Consider the following 17,230-nt stretch of genomic DNA (forward strand, 5'->3'; position numbering starts at 1 on the left):
AGGGTTGCAACAATTAAATGAGATAATGTATTGATTTTATTTCCATCCATTGCATAGGCACTTGGGAATTCAAATAAATGGCAGCACTCTGTATCTCTGTTCAAGCCCTTTTGACACTCTGCCCACACTATTTCAGTGGCACTTTATTAATCTTCCCACCTCCTTCTGGAAACCATTCAATAGGATGTGATCAGAGTAACTATAACTTAACATAGCTGCCATAAAAACTCTCTCTCAAAGTCTTCAGTGGTCCATAGAAGAGTCTCTGTTCCTTGGCAGGACATTTAAAGTTCTCTGTACCTTTGAAATCGCAACTTCTACACCTTGCTGGCTAAACCTGAATGAGCAAAAGTTTATAAAATATGGCCCTCACTTCCTATCATTGCGCATTTGCCTCTTCTGCCTAGGAATCCCTATCTCCCACTGTACACCTCACTGATCAAAATCCTAACAAGGAACTATCACTCCCACTGAAGTGTCTTGCTAGGAATAATCTTGCCTTTCATCAAGCTCTTTATGACAACCTTGGCAACATATTTAAGCTCACTAGGGTGATGACTGGGTGAAATAAGATCGTGCTATAAAGAGCCTGGCAGGTGGGGTGCGGTGGCTCTTGCCTGTAATCCCAGCACTTTGGGAGGCCAAGGCGGACAGATCACCTGAAGTCAGGAGATCGAGACCAGCCTGGCCAACGTGGTGAAACTCCATCTCCACTAAAAATACAAAAATTATCTGGGTGTGGTAGCAGGTGCCTGTAATCCCAGCTACTAAGGAGGCTAAGGTAGGAGAATTGCTTGAACCCAGGAGGCGCAGGTTGCAGTGAGCCGAGATTGTGCCATTGCACTCCAGCCTGGGTGAAAAGAGCAAAACTCTGTCTCAAAAAAAAAAAAAAAAACCAAAGAGCCTGGCAGAGTAAGTGATCAACACATGTAATCTGGCAGGTGTAATTGGTATTAGCAGTGATGGTAGCAGCTACTCATGGGACACAAAGTATAGATCTGCTCAAGAGAGGTATGCTGGCGGTAATCTGGAGAACAGTGAAGGACAATACCTAACACCTAGTAAGTGCTTGATGTTAGCATAATAAAGATACTAGTTATTATTAATGGCACTTATTTCATTCCGCCTTACATAATATTTATTTGTTAAAAAAACCTTTGATTCTAAATTGAAATTGTGGAGAACAAGTACCCTGTTTTATCTATCTTTGTTTGCTCCATGGTCACAACACCCTGCCAGGTTCAGAGTAGGCTCTTTATAAATATATGAGAGTGGCAAATAGATACAAACATGAATAGCAACATCAGTCTGGCTGCAGGTGCACAGGTGGGGCCTGGAAAACAGTGGAAGGCCATGAGGCAGCTGAACAGGACTTCTGGAACTCCTAGGAGTGCAATGAGTCAACTAGTGGAGGGGATGTTTCAACTTAAATAAGAATCCTAGGACATGTGTAGGAACTTTTAAAATTGATATAAATAACTCATATTTCATATGATGGAGTAATTCATGAAATAAACGACAATCCTAGTATCAAAAATTGATGTAAAATTATTTATACATACAGGCACAAGTGTGCAGGGGCAAAAAACAAGTAGAATTAAAGTTCTCAAGCCATAGGCCAAATGGTGTTTCTTAGTCTTACCTACTTTGGGAATTTTTTTAAGATACATATTTCAAGGATACTTATAGCTCTTATTTTTAAAATACCAGACCATCCGCTTCTTAATTAAGAAATCAATTACTAGTGAAGTCTTAATTAGGAAGTCTTTTAGCTCTCAGGCAAGGGAACAGGAAGGAGGAAAGGAATGAGTCAAACACTCATTCCAATTGTCATGAAAATCAACTAATCTCTTAAATACATAAGTATATACATGGAGACTTCAAAAAGTTCATGGAAAATACGTATTATGAAAAAACTATGCATGGATTTCAAAAATAGTTGCACCAAAATAAACTCATACTAATTGCACTAAATTTCTGCACCAAAATAGACTCACACTAACAGGATTCAGTGTGAAGCACTAAGTATAAGACATGAGTTTGAAAAGAGCCCCTATTAGAGCAATATGAATTGTGCTAAACTTGAAACCAGAACAAACATCAGGTTTTTGGTGATACTTGGGTAGAAGAATGGCGAAATCACTGATGTGTAATGAAAAGTTTGTGGGACCAATGACCCAAAGAAATCAGCAGTTTACAAATGGGTAACTCATTTTGAGAATGGATGAGACAGTGTTGAAGATGAAGCCTGCTGCAGATCATCTGTACAAATTTTGAAGAAAAAAAAAATTCATCTTGTTCATGCCTAATTGAGAAGACCAAAGATTAACAGCAGAAACAATAGTTAATACCACAGACATCTCAATTTGTTTAATTTATACAATTCTGAATAAAAAATTAAAGTTGAGCCAAGCGCAGTGGCTCACACCTGTAATCCTAGCACTTTGGGAGGCCAAGGCAGGTGGATCACCAGGTCAGGAGTTGAGATCATCCTGGCCAACATGGTGAAACCCCATCTTTACTAAAACTACAAAAAGTTAGCCTGGCGTGGTGACAAGTTCCTGTAGTCCCAGCTACATGGGAGGCGGAGGCAGGAGAATCACTTGAGCCCAGGAGGCAGAGGTTGCAGTGAGCCAAGACCACATCACTACACTCCAGCCTGGGCAACAGAGTGAGACTCCGTCTGAAAGAAAAAAAAAAGAAAGAAAAAAGAAAAATTAAAGTTGAGCAAACTTTCCATTCGATGGTTGCCAAAACTATTGCATTCAGATCAGCTATAGATAAGAGCAGAGCTGTCAATAAAAATTTTAAACAAATGGTATCAAGATCCTGAAGCATTTCTTCAAAAAACTGTAAGAGGAGATGAAACCTGCCTTTACCAGTACGATCTTGAAGACAAAGCACAATTAGAGCAATGGCTACTGAGAGGGAGAAGTGGTCCAGTCAAAGCAAAAGCCAACCCATTAAGAGCGAAGGTCACAGTAGTAGTTTCTTGAGATGCTCAAGACAGTTTGCTTGTTGACTTTCTAGAGGGCCAAAGACTAGTAACATCTGCTTATTAGGAAAGTGTTTTGAGAAATTTTGCCAAATCTTGAGCACAAAAATGCCCAGGGAAGTTCCCTGGAGAGTCCTTCTGCACCACAACAATGGGCCTGCTCATGCTTCTCAACAAACAAGGGCAAGTTTGCGAAAGTTTCAATAGAAATAATTAGGCATCCACCTTACTGCAGATTTGGCTCCTTCTTCCTTCTTTTTGTTTTATAATCTTAAAAAAGCCGTAAAGGGCACCCATTTTTCTTTAGTTAATAAGGTAAAAAAGACTGCATTGACATGGTTAAAATTCTCAGGACCCTTAGTTCTTTAGGGATGGAATAAATGGCTGGCATCATTGCTTACAAAAGCATCTTGACCTTGGTAAAACTCTTGGTAAGCAATAAAGGTATTTTTTTTAATGTTTACCTTTTGATTCTAGTTTTCCACAAACCTTTTGGAGTCTCCTTGCATATGCTTGTGTGTATGTATGTGTAGACACATATAATAAACACACATACCCACATATATAGTGAAAAAACGAATCATACTATACCTTTTCTTCTAGCTTTTGTGACAGAAAAAGCATGGCACCATCGAATGCTTTTGCTTTGTCAGAAAGTTTACTATGACTATAAAGTAAAGCAATTCTCAGCCTTCTAGATGCTAAATCTGGTAGATATGTCACATGGTACTGGTATAGCTGCCAGTCTTGGGGAAAATCTAAGTTAAAGAGGTTTGTAACCAGTTTCACAGGTATTCCACTGGAACCTGAAGAAGACAAATAAAAAATAACTTTTTAATCAAGATATCACACCATGTTAATATTAATCACATCATTTAAAAATATATTTGCATATGCATAGTAGTTGCTATAAAGCAAGGTTTTTTTCCACAGTGATGCAAGATACACCCTAAAACTTGCAGCCTGATAACACCGTTGGGAGCTAAAATGGTACCATGCAGGAAGGAGGCCTCATAAGAGCAGAGCCGACACTGACATTCCTGTCCTTGGGAGACAAGAAGCATCTGAACTCAACCATTCCAGGATGCCTTTCAAAGCCTGCCTTCCCGCTCTCATTCTCTGCAATTCAAATCAGTTCAAGTAATATTTTCAGATGCTGCTCTGAAATTATACTGCTCTCATAAAGAAACAGTCTGGTTCTTACTATGAATACACAACCACCAACCTCTGGGAAATCCATATAATCAAAAGTTAATCATATTTCTGAAAATTCTGAAAAAGTTCTATCAGTGGTTAGACCAAACAATCTCAGAGAAGACCCTCAGAGAGAGAGGGGAAGGCTGGGGACAGAGGAAGGAACTGTCATTTTTCCAATGTGGAAACAGACAGAGCTTCTGGGCTTTTGTTTTCTGCAGACACGTGGAGGCCATGTGTGCTTCCAGGACTTCCAGCCCCATACAGACATTTTAATTCACATCTTAAAAGTCTATAGGACAAAATCAGAGTTGGCCACGATAGTCAGTGCTCAGGATGGTGCAAGGTCCCCCCAGGGCGGAATCCAGGAGGGAACAAAGGAGGTTCTTCTCACTTCCCCTTACAGAGAACCATCCAGTTTTGATCTTACAGAGAATAATAATATAGGGACCGGGCATGGTGGCTCACACCTGTAATCCTAGCACTTTGGAAGGCTGAGGTGGGTGGATTGCTCGAGACCAGCAGATTGAGACCAGCCTGGCCAACCTGGCAAGACACCATCTCTTCAAAAAATGCAAAAATAGCTGGGCATTGTGGCCCATGCCTGTAATTCCAGCTACTTGGGAGGCTGAGGCACAAGAATCGCTTGAACTGGAAGGCAGAGGCTGCAGTGAACCAAGATTGCACCACTGTATTCCAGCCTGGGCAACAGAGTGAGACCCTGTCTCAGAAAAAGAAAAGAATGATATAGAATAGGGGCTATTTTGCTTTTCTCATGGAGGAAAGCAAACTAGACTCCAAGGTGATGAGGAATACAAGATACCAGCTGTGCTTCAGTATTTCCTCAGCTTCCACCTTGGGTATATACCTGGTAGGAGCAAGAGATCTGTACTATTTTTAGTTAAATAGAAGATCCCTTTTGTTCTTACACATACTGAGAAAATGACAAAGCAGCATATTTTAGCTGCTCATATAACTAAAAAGTAGTCAACCTAGACTGTCAGAACTGGTAAGACCCTTCAAGATCGTCTACACATGATAGTTTTCAAATGGCTGCTGGATCCCATTAGTGCTGCAGTTAACAAGTCAGGTGGGGTGAACTGCATGTTTAATGAAATGACCAGAATAAAACAGTGGAAGACAGTGCCTGGCATGTAGTAAGGCTAAGCATTGCTTCATGAAACTTTTGCTTCAATTGTGTGTGGACAGTTTGTGTGTTTGCTGGATAATAATGTATTTCTTATTTTGGTTTAAAAAGTTTGGAATACACTGAACTGCATCAGTGAGTTTTAACTTTCTTAAGGGGTCCACAAAGCCTTTTGAGAATCCAATGAAAACAACAGACCTACTTCCCAGAAAATACATATACTGGCGATTTGCATGTAATTTTAGGGGTGAGCCAGGAATCTGGGTAACGAATTCCCCAAATAGGTTACATCTTTCACTTTACAGTTGAAGTCCAGAAAGGTTATTATTCCCCATATAGGATTAGAATTGGGAAAAAGAAGAAACATCTTTTTAATTCCCACTCCAGTATATGAAGAAAATCTTTTCCAAAAGTGAGATGTTGTTTTGGGGAAGACAGTATTTCTATTAATAAAAGAGAAAATTAACGCTGGGAAAACTAAAGCTTCTAACAGTGCCTTGAACATAGCAGATGTTCAGTAAATATCCATTAAGCAAACATATGAATTTATTTATTTTAGACCTAGAAGTTGGAATTCCTTAAGCAAGATTTGGTAACATTAAAAAAGTAAGTAACATAAAACTGGGTACCTGTTTTACAGTCTCTCACATGTGCCAATTTTTCTCTGGTACAGATATCCAAATCCATGAAGTCCTGTTTATTTTTCACACCTCTTTCCATGAAGGTACTTCCAGCATCACAAGAAGATATCCCATATTTATCTAAAATATGAAAAGAATGCAGTAACAGCTCATATTTCATTCCAGTGATGCTGTTTACAACTACTATCTCAAAAATGCAGTGCAATCAAAGCTTGTGGTTTTGAATACAGCTTGCCCATATTGCTGAAAACACTCATGACTATACAGAAGTCTTCAGTCTAAAAATGGAAAACTGTGAAGAAAACACAGAATGTTTTGTTAAAAATAACAGATCTTGGCCCTGTGTGGTGACTCATGACTGTAGTCCCACCCAGTACTTTAGGAGGTCATGGCAGGCAGATCGCTTGAGCTCAGGAGTTACAGGCCAGCCTGGACAACGTGTTGAAACCCTGTCTCTACCAAAAACACAAAAAACCAGCTGGGCATGGTGGCATGTCCCTGGGCAGAGGTGGGAGGATCGCTTAAGCCCAGAAGGTGGAGGTAGCAGTGAGCCATGGTCACATCTGCACTCCAACCTGGGCGATAGGGCAAAACCCTGTCTCACAAAAACAAAAACAAATCTTAAGTTAGTTCTTGTTCTAGTAATATTGTAGACTTTCTCTTCTTGGCTAAGAAAAAAGCTCTCCCTCCCCATTCCCTTCTCTATACCATATTTATGAAAGGCAGCTCTCCTGATCTTACCTCTTGTATAACACCCTGAAGGGTTACAGACTAAATTCTGTCCTCATCAACTCTGCACACTAAGAGACTGAATCTCTGATCTTCCCCAATGAAAAGAAGACAAACTGCCTAGAACATTGCCATCAGCTTTTATTTTAGAACACTCCCCATGAGAATAAAAGCCAGTGTTTCACCTCAGAGCATATCCCTTACTGATAGCTTCTAGAAAACATGAAATTAAAATCTGATTCCAAATTAGTATAGTATATGCTGACTTTTTTTGGCATGTCAAAAATAACTTTAAAATATAAAAATACAAAATGTTACTGCAAAGTAATATTAATTTCTGGAACTCTGACATGACCACTGCCTTTGATGTAGTCACTGTATAAAACAACCCTACACGGAACTGCTACTGGCTCAAATGCTGTCTCCTCCCTGCTCAGTGGAGTCTAAGTTTCCCAGGAAAATCATAAAATGTATGTAATCTTTAATTCTATTACCCTCACTAGATTGTCCATATAAGCCATTGCTCTTGGTTTCAAAAGATGTTACGTAGTTTCTGAAAATTCAAGCTACCGTAGTATGACATTTACCAGGAGCTGGAGGGATGGCGGAATGGGAGTTATTACTTAATAAAGACATAGTTTCCATTTTGCAAGGTGAAAAAAAATCTAGAGTTGGATAATAGGGATGGTTGTACAACAATATGAATGAAGTTAATCTCCCAAGACTGTACATTTAAAAGTAATTAAAATGGTAAATTATATATTATATATATTTTAAAATAAATAAATAAAACTCCCATTTGCCCTTCAAGGTTGAAGGATTTTCATCACTCATATTCATAAGAATGTGTGAAAAAACATTCGCAAGGATGGAATAATGTTTGAAAATAATGGAACGCACTGGGCCTGTTAGAGCAGGGCTTCTGTGCTCACAGGCTGTACACTCATTTGTGTGTCTGGATCACAGGGGTACATACATAGGACTGGAAAATTCCCAGTGAGGAACAGTAGAATCAGACATGAGATGCGTCAGGGGACCAGACCCTCAGAGTCTGGGAGAAGCTAAATGCTTAGGGGAACAGACCCTCAGAGTCTGGGAGAAGCTAAATGCTTAGGGGAACAGACCCTCAGAGTGTGGGAGAACCTAAATGCTTAGGGGAACAGACCCTCAGAGTCTGGGAGAACCTAAATGCTTAGGGGAACAGACCCTCAGAGTGTGGGAGAACCTAAATGCTTAGGGGAACAGACCCTCAGAGTCTGGGAGAACCTAAATGCTTAGGGGAACAGACCCTCAGAGTCTGGGAGAAGCTAAATGCTCAGGGGAACAGACCCTCAGAGTCTGGGAGAACCTAAATGCTTAGGGGACCAGACCCTCAGAGTCTGGGAGAAGCTAAATGCTTAGAGAAACAGACCCTCAGAGTCTGGGAGAACCTAAATGCTTAGAGAAACAGACCCTCAGAGTGTGGGAGAAGCTAAATGCTTAGGGGACCAGACCCTCAGAGTCTGGGAGAAGCTAAATGCTCAGGGGAACAGACCCTCAGAGTCTGGGAGAACCTAAATGCTTAGGGGACCAGACCCTCAGAGTCTGGGAGAAGCTAAATGCTTAGAGAAACAGACCCTCAGAGTCTGGGAGAACCTAAATGCTTAGGGGACCAGACCCTCAGAGTCTGGGAGAAGCTAAATGCTTAGAGAAACAGACCCTCAGAGTCTGGGAGAACCTAAATGCTTAGAGAAACAGACCCTCAGAGTGTGGGAGAAGCTAAATGCTTAGGGGACCAGACCCTCAGAGTCTGGGAGAAGCTAAATGCTCAGGGGAACAGACCCTCAGAGTCTGGGAGAAGCTAAATGCTCAGGGGAACAGACCCTCAGAGTCTGGGAGAACCTAAATGCTCAGGGGACCAGACCCTCAGAGTGTGGGAGAACCTAAATGCTCAGGGGAACAGACCCTCAGAGTGTGGGAGAAGCTAAATGCTCAGGGGAACAGACCCTCAGAGTCTGGGAGAAGCTAAATGCTCAGGGGAACAGACCCTCAGAGTCTGGGAGAAGCTAAATGCTCAGGGGAACAGACCCTCAGAGTCTGGGAGAACCTAAATGCTCAGGGGACCAGACCCTCAGAGTGTGGGAGAACCTAAATGCTTAGGGGACCAGACCCTCAGAGTCTGGGAGAAGCTAAATGCTTAGGGGAACAGACCCTCAGAGTGTGGGAGAACCTAAATGCTAAGGGGAACAGACCCTCAGAGTCTGGGAGAAGCTAAATGCTTAGGGGACCAGACCCTCAGAGTCTGGGAGAAGCTAAATGCTTAGAGAAACAGACCCTCAGAGTGTGGGAGAACCTAAATGCTTAGGGGACCAGACCCTCAGAGTCTGGGAGAAGCTAAATGCTTAGAGAAACAGACCCTCAGAGTGTGGGAGAACCTAAATGCTTAGGGGACCAGACCCTCAGAGTCTGGGAGAAGCTAAATGCTTAGGGGAACAGACCCTCAGAGTGTGGGAGAACCTAAATGCTAAGGGGAACAGACCCTCAGAGTCTGGGAGAAGCTAAATGCTTAGGGGACCAGACCCTCAGAGTCTGGGAGAAGCTAAATGCTTAGAGAAACAGACCCTCAGAGTCTGGGAGAACCTAAATGCTTAGGGGACCAGACCCTCAGAGTCTGGGAGAAGCTAAATGCTTAGGGGACCAGACCCTCAGAGTCTGGGAGAAGCTAAATGCTTAGAGAAACAGACCCTCAGAGTCTGGGAGAACCTAAATGCTTAGGGGAACAGACCCTCAGAGTCTGGGAGAAGCTAAATGCTTAGGGGACCAGACCCTCAGAGTCTGGGAGAAGCTAAATGCTTAGAGAAACAGACCCTCAGAGTCTGGGAGAACCTAAATGCTTAGGGGAACAGACCCTCAGAGTCTGGGAGAACCTAAATGCTCAGGGGAACAGACCCTCAGAGTCTGGGAGAAGCTAAATGCTCAGGGGAACAGACCCTCAGAGTGTGGGAGAACCTAAATGCTTAGAGAAACAGACCCTCAGAGTCTGGGAGAACCTAAATGCTTAGGGGAACAGACCCTCAGAGTCTGGGAGAACCTAAATGCTTAGGGGAACAGACCCTCAGAGTCTGGGAGAAGCTAAATGCTTAGAGTTTTCACGTTTATTAGAAATCAGTCACAGTGGAAATAAAAAACATTGTGGCAGAACAAGAGAGATGGCTAACTGGTTTTATTCAGGGTCATGGGCTACATTGTGCTACCTCAAAAATCATATGTTGAAGTCCTAATCCCCAGTGCCTCAGAATGTGACCGTATTTGGAGACAGGGTTTTTAAATAGGTGATTATGTTAAAGTGAGGTCATTAAGGTGGTTCCTAATCCGGTATGACTGATGTCATAAGAAGAGGAATTAGGACACAGAAATGCAGAGGAAAGATCATGTGAACACAAGGAGAAGACAGCTATCTAGAAGCCAAGGAGAGGGTCCTCAGAAGAAACCAGCTCTGTCCCCACCTTATCTCGGACTTTTAAGAGTCCAGATTGATGAGAAAATAAATTTCTGCTGATTAAGTCACCCAACTGGTGCTACTTTGTCAGGGCAGCCCTAGCAGACTAACACATGGGGCACAATGTGTGATTGTGGTGACTTGGAGTAGCATGTTGACAAGTATCCTAAGTCCAAATCTGGCTTTGCAGTGAAGAGAGCTACCATTGAATAGCAATGTTTACCAAAGGAGGGTGGAAAAAGCAGCGGCTACGCACGTACCAGGTTTCTACCATCCTTCCAAGCAATGGCATTGGCATTTACATACCATTCAGATTTTTTTTGCCTTTTAAAAAATTCGTATAAATTTAAGGCATATGAGTACAGTTTTGTTACATGGATATATTGCATAAAGTCTGGGCTTTTAGTGTAATCATCATCTGAATAATGTACATTGCACCCGTTAAGCAATATCTCACTCCCCTCCCAACCTTCTGAGTCTCCAGTGTCTATGACTCCACACTGTATGTCCATATGTACACATTATTTAGCCTCCACTTACAAGTAAGAACATGCAGGCCAGGTGCGGTGGCTCACCCCTGTAATCCCAGCACTTTGGGAGGCCAAGGCAGGCAAATCACCTGAGGTCAGGAGTTTGAGACCAGCCTGATCAACATGGAGAAACCCCATCTCTACTAAAAATACAAAAAAATAGCCAAGCGTGGTGGCATATGCCTGTAGTTCCAGTTACTTGGGAAGCTGAGGCAGGAGAAACACTTGAACCAGGAGGAGGAAGTTGCGATGAGATGAGATCATGCCATTGCACTCCAGCCTGGGCAACAAGAGTGAAACTCCATCTAAAAAAATTAAAAAAGGAACATGCAGTATTTGACTTTCTGTTTCTGAATTATTTCACTTAAGATAATGGCTTCCAATTCCCTCCATGCTGCTACAAGACACGCTTTCATTTTATGGCTGAGTAGTACTGTCTTATATATGTATACCATATTTTCTTTATCTAATTATCCATTGATGAATATTTAAGTTGATTTTATATCTTTGCTATTGTGAAGAGAGCTGAAATAAACATACAAGTGCAGATATATTTTGGATATAATGATTTATTTTACTTTGGGCAGATACCCAGCGGTGGGGTTGCCGGATCAAATGCTATTTCTACATAACACCATAAAGATTTTTAAAGCATTTTTTTTCAAAATTCTTCATTGAATAGAAAGAAACGGAAACTGACTTCCTAATATCTGTGGCTTCCTGTCTACCAAACACTGCCAGGAAACTCAGCACATGCTTCCATGTTGAAGAGTCCCAAAGGAACATGACAAAGGGGATCCTTCAAGGAAAGGAAATGGGGAAGTGCAAGAGGTGAGCCTGCCGCTGTAAGGCCTAGTTAGGGCTCCTCTTGCTCCATTTACAGTGAATGGAACTAAATGAACAGGCCAAGTTGCACTCACGGTTTGTTGAAATCCTGCTTGTTCCCATGAAGCCACTGCTAGAGGTTGCTTCACTGTTACTAAGATCAACAGATGTAGGCTAGAATGATCAAAAGAAAATAAAAAGAGTTTTGTTCCAATTTACAATGGTAAGTCATAAACCAAAAGATTATCCTAAGAACAGTGTCAGGTCATTCGATTACCATGAACTAGGCAAAGAAAATGTTAACAGGTAAAACCTTTGAGAGATGGGAAGAGAGTGCCCATTCTAGAAAAAAAGGAGGACACACTATAGTTTTCCTCAGTCATCAAACTTTGACTTTAGTACCAACTGTCGCCAGATATAGCTGGAGGTGTAAAGAGGCAGAGGTGAGATCCCTGCGCCCAGGGAGCCCACCAGAGGGCAGGCAGCACACATGCACATGAACCTCATGCTTCCATGGCCCATGGACAGAAAACGAACAGAGGACCTGGGTCAGCAGCTCAGATGGTGACTCTGCCTGAATAAACTGGGCCACAATAGGTTCACCAAATAGGCCAAGGGAACCATCAGTACTTTCTCTTTTCACAGTGACTACTTCTCTTTGTTCAGGAAGTTACTATATCTTGGCCTGCTAAAAAATGAACAAAGTCCAGAGAAGACCGCTCCATGAGAAAAAAGGCATAAGGACCACAAACTACTCAATTGAATACTTGCTCCAAATGCTAAGAATATGTAGTTGTGTTCATAACATTACTCCATAGTTACTTATTGGCAGGTAAATTCAATCTAGTTGCCTAAATCCAGCAAGGAGCTTTCCTTATAGTGGTTGCTCAAGAAACAGCAGTTTAATCTAAACCACTTGTATGAGAGTATTTATTTTTAAATACTAATCAGCTAGACAAACTGCATAAGATTATATGCCATGTAATGTTATGAAGGCACATAACTTTTTACCAGCCAACTTAAAACCAAATCATGAAATTAAAATTTAGGAAGTAGAAGAGAATGACGTATTTGTCCCCAGTGTTTAGTCCTTTTTACTGGCTAATATACCTACATTAATATCTTACTCAGACAAGATCCCTTAGAAGGAAAAAAACTATGAGAAGAAATCTTGGTAAGACTCAAACTTGGAGAGAAAAGACAATGCATTACTTGGCAACAGAGAGGAGACACATGCAGAGGAACACATTGTTCAAGACAGAGAGAGAGGGAGGAGAAAATGAAACCACGTGCAATAAGCATTCTACACACCAATGAAGAGTCTTGTGTGCGCCCCACTTCTGTGGCACGAAAGCTGCTGTGGGCGATGCCTCTGGCCCTTGCTCGGGCCCTTCCACTCATGTTTCTGGTGAGCCCAGAGTGGCCACAAGAGCTGCGAAGTCTCAGTTAGGGTGTGTTTGGCTTTGGCTACAGATAGTGAGGCTGCAACGGCGAAACTGTGCCTGGAAGCGATGGATGTCCGGCATCCCCAAGCTACGCAGGGGCTGAAATGCCTGCGAGGCTCCTGCGTGGGTGGAGAAGGCGCGCAGGGGCGTGGGGGTTGGCGCGAGCACGTGGGCCTCGGCAGGACTTCCTTTTTCTTCCCATTAACTCCACCCCCACCCACAAATTTGGCATTATCCAGCTTTTTAATTTTTGCAAATCTTACGTCTATTGGGTGGCATCAAAGTTTTTTTCGGTTTGTGTTTTCTGCTCACCAATGAGGGTAAGTACCTCTTCATACGTGGGATAGTTTTGGAGTTTTCCATTCTGCAAATTGCCTGTCGCTTCCGTTGCCCATTTTAAAAATAGTTTCTCATCTTTGTGATTTGGAAGAAACCTTTTTTTAAAAAATTGCAAATATCTACTTCCAATATACCACTCGTTAATTTTTACTATACAGTGCTTTAACCGTAATTTTGCATTTCAATGTTGTCAAACTCAGCCATTTAAAAATGTGTGCTTTTTGATATTTTTAAAAGAAAATTCCACTTATCACAAGAACAAGGGCATGATATGATATTTTCTTTTTATTAACTTTGTAAGTTTACTGTTCACAGTTAAGTATCTTCTATCCTTCAGGAATTTACACTCACTCATATGTAAGTATATATGTGAGTGGGATAGAGATCCAATTTTATCTCCATATAGTGAGCCATTATTCCTTGACATCATCTATTAAGTAGCATATACTTTCTCTAATAGTTTGTGAAGCCATCTCCAGCAAATGACAGATTCCCATGTGTGCATAGATCTACTCTAACCCTTCCATTTCTGCATCAACAGTTTAACACTTTGTATTATTCTTTCTTGGTATTATTCATAAAATCCTGTGGGATTAGTCATTGTTCTTTGATCTTTTTTTCCACCTGACTTATTTATTCACAAATTTTATTCTTCCATATAAATTTTAAAATAAGTTTGTCAAGTGTCTTTAAATATCTTGCTTAAATTTCAAGAGCATTGTATTTGATATATAAATCAATTTAGGAAGAACTTACGTCTTTACAATGTTAAATTCCTCCATTCAAGTTTCTCTTTGTACCTTTTTATTGGGTTTAATTTTTTCATAGAAGTCTCATGTACTAAGTTACCTTTTGAAAATTTCATAGTTACTACTGTGAACTGTATCTTCTTGTCATGTTTCATACTTGGTAATTATTAGTGTAGACACATAATACTGGTTTTTGTAAAGTTGATATTGATCAAGCTTGCTGAATTCCTCAGGTCTTAGAGCTTGTCTTTTGATTTCATTGAATTTGTATGTAGATAATCATATCATCTACAAATAATGATAATTTTGTCTCATCATTTATTCTTTTTCTTTTTATTTGTTTTTCTTGTCTTATGTTGCCCAGATTTTTCAGTACAATGTTGAAGGTTACTGTGGTAGTTGGAATTCTTTTCTTTCTGATTTTAAAGAGACTGAAATGTCTCCATTTTGTTTGATATTTGCTATAAATAACTAATTTATAGTCTTTATCATAAGAAAGCTTTCTTCTAGTCCTACTTTTCTAAGATTCTTTTAATTATAAATGTATGTAGAATTTTATTAAATAGCAAACTGGATTTGTTGAAAAGCTCGTGTTGAAGTTATAAGGGCACATACACAGGCTGTTCGTCAGAGTATTATTGGAGTGGCTGGTAGTTTGGGGCAGCTTAAATGCCCATCAGAAAGAACAATTACAAGGCTAACACTCAGGAATAATGACATTATAAATTTAGCAACATGAATAGATCTTAAACACACTGTTGAATAAAGGAAAAGCTTAAAAAAGGTTGAGATCTGTACAATGATAAAACATTACGCTAATTTTTAAAACCTGCATATGGGATACATACTAATTTTTTAAGTAAATGTATATATCCAAGAAGAGACACAATATATTAAGTACTTATATAAGGGAATAAAATAGGAATGTGAATGGGGCAGAGGAAGAGAAAGCAAAAGACAATACAGTATAATATAGAATGTGCACAGATCCATGAGAATCATATAAAATGAATCAAAGAATATGATTAATTCAACTTTCTGTACTTGGGGACTTAAAATTAAAGAAATATAATAGCTAATGTTTATTGAATACCTACAGTATGCCAGGAATTATTGTCCCAGTTTTGTAGTTTAGGAAATTAAAACTTAGGAAAACTAAGTGACTTGCCCAGGCCCTACATTATATGGCATAGCTGGGATCCCAATTCAAGTCTGTCAACCTGTAGAGCTGACACTGTATCCACTCATCTCCTACTCTCCTCCCTCCAAGAAGGTGATCTGCCTTACTTTAGATGCAGCTCTTACTAAAGGAAAAAGCCCAAAGCCGGTGTGTTATTTCCTGCTCTGCCCTTCTATTTATTCTCTGTCAGAATACCCTTTTACCAGGTTCTCTTGGAACACATTAACCCTGACTGCTGGCAAGTGAAAGACATAATGATGGCCCTGGGCAGAGATGGCCAGTCTTGGTCTTGGTTCAGTGAAGCTACTTTAATGAATAATAATAGATTTATTTGAAAATTAATGAGTCTGAAAGTTGTGAGTGATCATAAACTGCTGTGTTACAAAGGAGGGGCGGGTGGAAAACACATTGTGGACAAGGAATCTACTTCTAAAAATATGTGCTTTGTTTCTAAATGCTAAAATAATCTCTAGCCCACGTTTTTCAAATGTACCACCTCCAGATACCACATTCCTTTTCATGTGACCTGCATTGATGTAGTAGCATGAGAGAGTGACAAGAAAGGCTGAGAATCCATGTGACCTTTGAATGGTCAGATCCTTTCAGTTTTCCAACTACGAATGTGTTATAAAATCAGAATATTAATGATTTCTAATCATTATCTGCGTTTTTCAACTCTGCTATGATTACTATAATAACTGACATACAAAGCAGTTACATTGTGCCTTCCACATGTGCTTTTTTTTAAATGCACATGTACTTTCCCTGTGGTAGTGATTGATGCAGGAAAAAGATAAGGGCGCTTCCCCGGAGAATCTCTGACCCGTCCGCACACTGGGAAAATGGGGTTAGAGCCACAGCAAGTTGGAAGCAACTGCTTGCAGTGAGGAGCCTGGGCACTTCAGTCCCTGTGTGTGGCCTGGAATGAATCTGTGAGGTGGGGTGCCTCTTGCTTTGCCGAAAGTTTTTTTTTCCTTTTTGCCCAGTAAATTTCATTTCCCTCTCCCTTTGGTGTGTCTGCATGCCTAACTTTTCCTGGTTGTGTGACAAGAACTGTTTCAGCTGAACTAAGGAGCAAAGTTCTACATCAGTAGGGAGGCAGTACAGTAAGGTTATGTGTATGCATGGGCTTTAAAGTCAGACCACAATTTGTATCCCAACTCCATTGCTCACTAGCCTCACCCAAGGAAATTTACATAATCGCATTTTCTCATTTGGCCTCAGTTTCTTTGACTGTAAAGTGGGGATAGTGTCACACTAGGATTTCTCAGCCTCAGCAGTATTCACATTTTGGGCTGGAAAATTCTCTGTTGTGGAAGTCTGTCCTATGCATTGCAGAATGTTTAGCAGTATCTCTGGCCTTTACTCACTAGATGGTAATAGCATTCCAATTGTAACAGCCAAAAAAGTCTCTAGACACGGCTCCTTGTCTCTGGAAGGGCAAGTCGCTCCTGGTTGAGAATTGCTGAGATATGTCTCCTCTAAGGATTGTTTTGAGGATTAAATGAAATAATAATGATGTTTGTATAGTGTTTGCCATGCAATAAAAATTGCATAATTGATTATTATTGTGTGCGATGAACAAATTTTGTACAAATTCGATACAATTTTTGCAATATGTCATACTTTTGAACTTGTGTCAGATCACTCCATGTGCACGTATTGGTTTAGGATACTACTAGTCGTAGCTGCCTCTTGTCTCATGCTACCCTTCCTTCACATTTTCCTCAGTCCATCTTTCAGCTCCAGCCATTGCTATGGCAATCACCTGCACACAGTGTAACCTGATAGCTTCACACCTCAACTGAATCCTGCATCTCTCAGTTCTGTCCCAGGGCCTCTCTGCTGCAACAGGACAACCACAGCCATACTGACACTGTAGTAAACCTCAAGTTAACACTTTCATGGGGCAACCATTGGCTAAAAGGGATGGGAGAATGTGGATAAATCCTTTCTCTCCCATCCACAGAGAAGATAA

The 17,230-nt window shown here is 40.7% G+C and overlaps 1 protein-coding gene across 2 annotated transcripts in view; it reads right to left on the reverse strand.

Moving 5' to 3' along the window:
* Window positions 1-13,094, reverse strand: part of PIWIL4 (piwi like RNA-mediated gene silencing 4) — a 51,912-nt gene extending 38,818 nt beyond the window's left edge. For both annotated transcript variants that reach the window (XM_035265232.3, XM_035265231.3), the window contains exons 1-4: window positions 12,851-13,094; window positions 11,635-11,713; window positions 5,966-6,097; window positions 3,587-3,801 (exon numbers count right to left, since the gene is read on the reverse strand). In XM_035265232.3, coding sequence (XP_035121123.3) covers window positions 3,587-3,801; window positions 5,966-6,097; window positions 11,635-11,713; window positions 12,851-12,940 — 516 coding nt within the window. In that variant the 5' untranslated portion in view covers window positions 12,941-13,094. The remainder of the gene's footprint in view (window positions 1-3,586; window positions 3,802-5,965; window positions 6,098-11,634; window positions 11,714-12,850) is intronic.
* Between the last annotated feature and the right edge of the window lie 4,136 nt (window positions 13,095-17,230).

The sequence above is a fragment of the Callithrix jacchus genome, chromosome 10, assembly GCF_049354715.1.
Source record: "Callithrix jacchus isolate 240 chromosome 10, calJac240_pri, whole genome shotgun sequence".
NCBI classification, from domain to species: Eukaryota; Metazoa; Chordata; class Mammalia; order Primates; family Cebidae; genus Callithrix; species Callithrix jacchus.